The sequence below is a fragment of the Polyodon spathula genome, chromosome 14, assembly GCF_017654505.1.
Source record: "Polyodon spathula isolate WHYD16114869_AA chromosome 14, ASM1765450v1, whole genome shotgun sequence".
NCBI classification, from domain to species: domain Eukaryota; kingdom Metazoa; phylum Chordata; class Actinopteri; order Acipenseriformes; family Polyodontidae; genus Polyodon; species Polyodon spathula.
This window is the reverse complement of record NC_054547.1, coordinates 1,063,461-1,071,009: the sequence shown is the minus strand read 5'-3', so window position 1 is coordinate 1,071,009 and position 7,549 is coordinate 1,063,461. Positions and strand designations below refer to the sequence as shown.

General features: G+C 43.3%; 3 protein-coding genes across 3 annotated transcripts in view; 1 reads left to right on the top strand and 2 right to left on the bottom strand.

The window, feature by feature from the left end:
- The window catches only part of LOC121326948 (cilia- and flagella-associated protein 57-like), an 18,170-nt gene extending 18,121 nt beyond the window's left edge, over positions 1 to 49 (bottom strand). Inside the window, exon 1 of the mRNA XM_041270613.1 lies at positions 1 to 49. This exon is cut by the window's left edge and continues 35 nt beyond it. The gene's annotated coding sequence lies outside the window, so the exon portion shown is untranslated.
- A 518-nt stretch (positions 50 to 567) lies between these two features.
- Positions 568 to 5,557, top strand: LOC121326958 (probable rRNA-processing protein EBP2). Its single transcript, XM_041270633.1, has 9 exons — positions 568 to 763; positions 979 to 1,062; positions 1,523 to 1,695; positions 2,725 to 2,848; positions 3,086 to 3,175; positions 3,501 to 3,576; positions 3,880 to 3,979; positions 4,280 to 4,451; positions 4,608 to 5,557. The coding sequence occupies exons 1-9, from the start codon at positions 689 to 691 to the stop codon at positions 4,653 to 4,655; spliced, it is 942 nt and encodes a 313-aa protein (XP_041126567.1). The 5' UTR covers positions 568 to 688; the 3' UTR covers positions 4,656 to 5,557.
- On the bottom strand, positions 5,086 to 7,003 carry fam183a (family with sequence similarity 183 member A). Its single transcript, XM_041270640.1, has 4 exons — positions 6,754 to 7,003; positions 6,507 to 6,563; positions 6,014 to 6,117; positions 5,086 to 5,822 (listed from the first exon to the last, which is right to left on the bottom strand). The coding sequence occupies exons 1-4, from the start codon at positions 6,881 to 6,883 to the stop codon at positions 5,715 to 5,717; spliced, it is 399 nt and encodes a 132-aa protein (XP_041126574.1). The 5' UTR covers positions 6,884 to 7,003; the 3' UTR covers positions 5,086 to 5,714.
- Positions 7,004 to 7,549: the final 546 nt, after the last annotated feature.

The window sequence follows — 7,549 nt, the reverse complement described above, 5'->3', positions numbered from 1 at the left end:
ATCTGTGTTGCCTGCCTGTTTAATAAATCTCAATACTTTCGCTTCTTTACTTTTGTGTGTTATCATCCAACTGTATACACAGGTTACCAAGGAAACCACGTTGTTCAAGCTCACGAAAGTTTTCTTCGTGGTACCATGGCAACTCACAACGGAAAACGTGCCATGTTCCCGGAGTGGTTATTGGGAGTTGTAGTCAGTTTTTGATTCACGTGAATGTTTCTATTTTTATAAAACCAGCTAAGTGTCATTTTGTGTTCTTATGCATACATTATAATCCACCCAGAATATCTGCAACAACTCAGATTTCGCAGAAAACATGTCTAAAAATTATTAGTACATTTCTACAATTTACACGGTTTAGAATATTTTTTCGCGTGGCAAACTGTATCCTTTTGTTTTAGAAATAAATACATTAATAATAATAATAATAATAATAATAATAATAATAATAATAATAATAATAATAATATACTCCCTCAAACGCATTTTACAAGCTGAAGGCTTTCTTGTGGGAACGATTAATCTAGGGTAACAATGTTGGTCGGAAAGGAAGTGGATAAGGGCTGCATCGCGGACTTCCTTTCTCGTGTTGTGTCTCCATGTGAGTTTGTGGCAGCGGAGAGCGAGCGGCATTGGAGTTTTTAAAACAAACAAACACACGAATTTTTAAAAAGTTTAAATTTCGGCAATGGAGGATTTTGAAGAGGAGTCAGTGTCGGGTTCAGAGTCAGAAGGAGGCGACTCTGTCATGTCAGACAGAGAGGTATGTATGAATTAAATTGAGAGAGAAAGTGTGTGTGTGTGTGTGTGTGTGTGTGTGTTTTAGCGTCTCGGCATTTGACAATAAACAAACACTGAGAATAATATACTAAGTTAGCATATCAGTCAATCTATTTTATATGTGATCCGGTAGGGGCACGTCGTGCCGTTTGAAATGTATTCCATTCTCTTTGCATGAACATGTATATATTGTTGCAGCTCCAAGAAGCTTTCGCTAAAGGTTTGCTCAAACCGGGCATGAACATCCCCTTAGAAGCCAGGAAGAAAGAGGTGAACAACGTGGTGAGTTCTTGTGTACTGGCAGTATTTTATTTGCATGTATAGAGCAGGTTTAACAATAAAACATACTTTAATGTGTTTTTGCAGAACATAAACTGTATAATACGAACACAATTCAAATTGTTTCCTCTTTAGACGTGACAGATTTGTCATTCTCTACAGCGGTTTGTTTCCCTGGACAGGAAATAAGACTTCTGTTGCATATCAGTTTGACCCAGTCCCAGTTAGAATGCAAGCTTCATTAGCCACAGTGCATAGGTAAACCAGGAATGGATCAAACTGCTCTGCAACGACAGTCTTAGTCGCATCCCTGTTCCCTAATGTGGTGTTTTCCTGTAAACTGTACATAATATAATCTGAAACTGATAGTTGAAGGTCATGTTTTCCAAGGGATGACTGAGTCCCTGGCTGCTCCCTCATTCTGCTAACCCAGGGTGTGTGTTGTTTCCTTTCTTTGCCCCAGGAGGGTTTGAAGCAGTGCCTGGCAGACTTCAAGAAGGACCTGGCCTGGGTGGAGAGGCTGGATTTGACCAGCCAGCCCCTGCCTGACCTTGTGGCCAAGGCAGAGGGGAAGCTAACCACGCTGGACAGCAGAGAGATCCATGCTGAGGATGACTTCCAGAGGGAGATGTACTTGTGAGTGCTCACGTGGCCTCAGTGTTCTCTACAGGTGCTCCTCTGCTTGGACAGACATGAGGGAGAGAGTGCAATCTGAGAGCATTGAGCTTGTTTGTGAGAAATAACACTGCAGCGATATACACAGCAGGACTAGAGCATATACACTGCAGCTATATACACAGCAGGACTAGAGCATATACACAGCAGCTATATACACAGCAGGAGGGCATAGCTATATACACAGCAGGACTAGAGCATATACACTGCAGCTATATACACAGCAGGACTAGAACATATACACTGCAGCTATATACACAGCAGGAGGGCATGCATAGCTATATACACTGGACAGAACATATACACTGCTATATACACAGCAGGACTGGAGAGCATGTAACTTCAGCTATATACACAGCAGGAGGGCTAGCTATATACACAGCAGGACTGGAGAGCATGTAACTTCAGCTATATACACTGCAGCTAGAACATATACTGCAGCATACACAGCAGGAGGGCATAGCTATATACACAGCAGGACTAGAGCATATACACTGCAGCTATATACACAGCAGCTATATACACAGCAACACTGGAGAGGGCATGTAACTTCAGCTATATACACTGCAGCTATATACACAGCAGGACTGGAGAGAATGTAACTTTAGCTATATACACTGCAACTGTATAGACAGCAGGACTGGAGAGCATGTAACTTCAGCTATATACACTGCAGCTATATACACAGCAAGACTGGAGAGCATGTAACTTCAGCTATATACACAGCAGGAGTACAGACCCAAGGACATCTCTGCAGTCTTGGGTTTTCATGTTTTAAAAGATCACACGTTTAGTTGTAACATTAGACAATACAGCTAGAGCATATACACTGCAGCTATATACACAGCAGGAGTGCAGAGCATATAACTACAGCTATATACACAGCAGGAGTGTTTTAAGTCTCCATTTCAGCAGGTATTCTGTGTGTGTGTGTGTGTGTGTTGGATCGCTATGCCAGCTCTTGATGATGTATTTTGTTGTTCTTCCTAGTTACCGACAGGCCCAGGCAGCTGTTCTGGAAGCGTTGCCACGGTTGAAGAAGTGCAATATTTCTACCAAGAGACCAGAGGACTACTTTGCTGAAATGGCCAAAACCGACCATCACATGCAGAAGGCAAGGGGCTTGTAACTTGCAGTTTAATATCTGCTGTGGAGGGCAGCAGCACTTCTCTCTACACCAGTTAGGTGTCTGTCGATCAAGGGTGACCAGATTGAAATGCTTGTAAATGTACAAGGAGGGAGCTTGCTGTACGTTCCTGGTGTGTCGCACAGATGTGTAGCAACACATCCTGAGTTGCACCAGTGCTTTGTCTGATGGTCTAACCCCAGCCTTTAACCATTTCTCCTGCAGATCAGAACCAAGCTGTTGGCCAAGCAGACCTCCATGGAGAAGTCAGAGAAGGCGAAGCAGCTACGAGAACTCAGGAAGTATGGCAAGAAGGTAAAGTAGTGACAAAGACTTTTAGTAGAAACATTTGATCACTGAACTTACAACTTGAGTTTATTTTAGTGTTTCTAAATTTCATCCAGATAGAAAGGGTGCTTTAATGATAAGACTATAAATATAACTATCAAAACTGTATCCATGTTAACCTTCTGAACACACTTTTTCAGGCCATAGATTATAATTGGCTTATTTTAATGTGTTCTGCTGTAGCAGAATTTAGAATGCAGCCGGTTTAGATGTCAGAGGATCGAAGGACTGAGGTTTCCTTTTTCTGTGTGATTTTAGTGTTTCCCTGAAGTGTTAAATGTGTGCATTGCAGGTTCAAACTGATGTCCTGCAGAAGAGACAGAAGGACAAGAAAGCCATGATGACAGCTGTGAAGAAATACCAGAAAGGTAAGAGTCCAGGGAGAGGACTTCTGAACCAGGGTTCCATTTAGAACACTGCAGGGATGACGGTAAGACTTCTGCCACAAAGCGCTTTGAAACGTACCAGGTTTTACTGGGAGCTTAGTTAGCTGCAGTGCACAGGTAACAAGCTCAGGTGTGTCTTATTTAGCTCACTGTAAAACCTGGAGTAGATCAGACATTTATGCAGTACGAGTTCATGCGAGGGGCGTGATTCCTTACTGATAGTGGTTTTCTGCAGCAGCCTCTGTAGGCTATTTGGTTAACTCTTCATTTTGTTTTGGCTTGTAGGAATGACTGACAAGCTAGATTTCATGGAGGGGGATCAGGAAAAGGGCAAGAAAGGGTCGGCTGGAGCTGCTGGGCCAAACTCGGCAAAGAAGAAGCGAGGGTGAGTGCTCCATCACTGAGCTAAGAGGGGGGTTACCTGGTAAACACATGGCTATGTTCTGTGTGAGTTTTATTTGATCTGAATTCAGTTTAATCCAAGTCTATCGTTGTGTAAATGTTAAAACATACATTAGTGTTTCATTTAGATTACTACCTCCCAGTGTGTCTTCACTGTTTAGTGTACAAGCTGGGGGTGAAATCCTGAACAAGCTGCATTAGTCGTCATTGAGAACTGAAGTGTGTGATCATGCATGAGGTGCTGCTGTTCTGAGCACTGTATGTGTTTCATTACTGTCTACAGACCCAATGCCAAGAGGCAGTACAAGGACCAGCGGTTCGGATTTGGTGGGAAGAAGCGAGGCTCCAAGTGGAACACAAAGGAGAGTCACGACGACATGTCCGGGTTCCGATCCAAAGCGGCGCACGGGAAGTCTGGCAAGAACAGGGGGAAAGGAGGGAAGCAAGGAGCGAGCGTGAGTAACACCTGCTTAACCCTACTGCCTCCAGAAACAGCTACGCACCATGCAGGCAGGACGTTAAACCAGAGCCGTTAGAAATCATGCTGAGTGAGTTTGCGTGGGAACAGGGGTCTGAACACAAACTAAAACATGTTTTACTTCCTCTTGCAGAAGAGACCTGGCAAGAATGCCCGGAAGAAGATGAAGAACAGATCTTGATGGATGCCTTGCTCTGTTTTGTGATCCGGACTCCAGACTGACATGTTTACACAGCCTTGCTGTTTTGTGATTTAGACTCCAGACTTGTGTTTCCATGTTGTGGGTGATCTCATGTTTTGTTTGTTAGGGTTGAAAGATGTGCCTTTTAAGAGATTGATAGAACTGAAGTGTGTGTGCTACCTGTGTGGTGTCTTTATGGGTACCCTGTAATCAGTTTTTTAGTATATCTGCAGGTTTCTACATCTACCTAGAGTTTGCTGTTGGATATAGTCCAGTATCACACCCTGACTGAGCTGAGCTGGAGGTTATCCCTACTGCATTTCAGCGAGTTCTCCAAATGTGGTGGCCAGAGCCCTTTTTTTAAAGAAAAAAGAAATCCAATTGTTCTGCTTTGTTAATTTTTTTTTTTTTTTTTTATAACCCCCCCCCCCCCCCCCCCCCCAATTAGCAAAGTCCCTACATTACATTGTAATGTATTGTTAGAAAAGGTAAAGCGAGTGGTCACACACCCATGTCTTTGTTTCTGCGGTCCTGCGTCCATAGTTAAAGTAATGAGCACAGTCCTCTCCAGTGTCTAGCGTTTGTTTGATTAATGCTAGGAAGGGTGAGGAGGCTCAGGGCTAGTTCACTTCCCTGCCCCTGATCCCATCCTGTTTCTTTAGAACTGCCTAGAGGGCGTGGCTGTGCAGAATAAGCAGTGAGCAAGCCCATGCTGATGTTGGTTATCGATTGAAGACGTACAGACATCACAAATAAGCCTGTACGATTCAAAGCTGACACACAACTGCTTATTTGAGTAAATAATCTTGACTAGGTAAAGTGGCTGAAACAATCTGACTGCATGTTCAATCCATTTTTATTAAATGTACCAACCAAGTGTAAATAAACACAGTGAAAGTTCACACTTTTGCCCCAATGGGACTCTTTATTTCAAATGAGATTTGGGTGTTTGGGATGCAAACAGTGCTGGGGGGGGGGTCTCAACCGTCCCCCTCTTTATATTAAAATAAAAACACATGCTGCAGGCCAATGCACTGCTTTGCACGAGAGATGATGAATCTATCGAAAGATCGGTTCCTTCAGGCGCCAGGCAACTTCCATGTAATTGGTGAGTTCTGTGTTCTTCCGATAGAAGTTCAGCCTGCGGTCAGTGCGGTCTGAATCAATCTGATATCAAAGAGAAAATGAGTTAGATAAGTCTGTGGAGGCCATCACCCAACGGCGATGAAAACTAACATGAATCACAAAATAATCAAGCAGCACAATAGCAGCCATTGCTTTTGCATGTGTAATTATTTTAAATAAACTGGTGCAGCTGTGTGTGTTAACCTGCTTTTTATCTCAGTCACATCTCTTACCAGAGGGGTTGTAATCCAGCCAATCTCCTGGCTCTCTGTCTGTGGGTGTGTGTACTTCTTCATTGGCTCTTGTCTGCTTCTGTGGATTACTTTTAAAAAGTTTGCTGGAAAGACAGAACAGAGACCAGCAATTTTAGAGGTGAATATAAATTCAGATTCTCCGTTCTTCTAACGCATGTCTAATGCTTGTTACACAGGAACATGTCATGAATACGGGTATGAGTAAACCCAAATGAATCAACACGGGCTGAATTGAACGCAAAGGAAGTACGCAAGAATTTGCGGCCATAATTTTGAAGTGTTACCAGTTGTATTTTAGTTGTGTTAGTTATGTACCCTCAGTCGTGTTTTTACGTTCACAGTGGTGGAAGCTGCTTTTGTCTGTTAAGACACGGGGGGGGGGGGGTGAGACTAGCCTAACGTGTGTCCCGTGCACTCCCCTATCAATCATTCATCATGCACACGCAGAGCAACGGGAACGTGAAACACTTACGCTCCTCTTCATCCACGGCAGTGTGTACTGACATCGGATTCCCAGTCAAGGAATGGACTACAGATAGATACAAAAATAAATATTATAAATGCTGGTTTATTCCAACACCAACCTTCTGAGAAACGTGTCCTGTATATTTAGGAATAATAGAATCATAATGTGTAGCCTACCCATCACTCCAATATACATACACAGTATATATTATTGATTACTGCCGCCTGTATCCCACAGTGCTGGTAATACTCACTGTTTGTGTAGGGGTTGATGAAGAACTGCGTGTATAATTTTTGATGCCTGTTCTCCTTTCTCGTAGTTTCGCACAGTATGGCATTCTGGTGCACCATGTTTAAAGGCTCTTTCACATTTGCTGCAGTCATTTCGGAGTTCAGTCGATTCACACTTTTCCCAAACTCCAGTCCACCAAAGGTCAGCTGCTCGCCTTCTATCCGATAAACGAAACAGAGCAGCACACGTGGATACGCACCTAAACACTGTCGCCTAGCAACCGTACACAATGGGAGAATAAGACCAAGCGAAAGGCAGCGGGGTTTTGTTTGAAACGTCCTGGTAAAGACATTATCGCAATCGGATATACTAATTAGGGTTGTGCTACTGTAGGCGAGTGTCTTAAACTGTCGCGGTTTCCAGATTTATTACAGTAGACCTACAAATAAACAAATAAATGCGTGTGTGTAGAAACACTTTTTTAAATAAACGAAACATCGAATCCACTAACCAGCAATTCCACGAATGCCCACAGGAGGGCGGTCGAAGTATATTTTGTACATGAAAGTGACAGTATATGCAGCATCATACTGCCCTCTTGTGGAATCTGCCCCTCTTAAAGGTTTGAAATAATGAGAGGGTCGAAGCATGACGCCTTCGAGACCTGAACTGCGGTTGCACCTCGGCGTGGGAAATTGCATCTGCCACTTCAGCAGAGCTCTTGGAAGAGTCGGCTCTAATGGATACACGTGTAACACAAAAGAGTGTTGCATGACTTCTGAAACTGTGAGTTCTTTTAGGCGATGACAGAATCTAGC

Coding starts and splice junctions, on each gene's coding strand:
- LOC121326958 (XM_041270633.1), top strand. CDS start 689: ATGGAGGATTTTGAAGAGGAGTCAGTGTCGGGTTCAGAGTCAGAAGGA. Junction 3,176..3,500: donor TCAGGAAGTATGGCAAGAAG/GTAAAGTAGTGA, acceptor TGTGCATTGCAG/GTTCAAACTGATGTCCTGCA. Junction 3,577..3,879: donor TGTGAAGAAATACCAGAAAG/GTAAGAGTCCAG, acceptor TTTGGCTTGTAG/GAATGACTGACAAGCTAGAT.
- fam183a (XM_041270640.1), bottom strand. CDS start 6,883: ATGACTGCAGCAAATGTGAAAGAGCCTTTAAACATGGTGCACCAGAAT. Junction 6,118..6,506: donor TGCCGTGGATGAAGAGGAGC/GTAAGTGTTTCA, acceptor CTGTCTTTCCAG/CAAACTTTTTAAAAGTAATC. Junction 5,823..6,013: donor GCTGGATTACAACCCCTCTG/GTAAGAGATGTG, acceptor CTTTGATATCAG/ATTGATTCAGACCGCACTGA.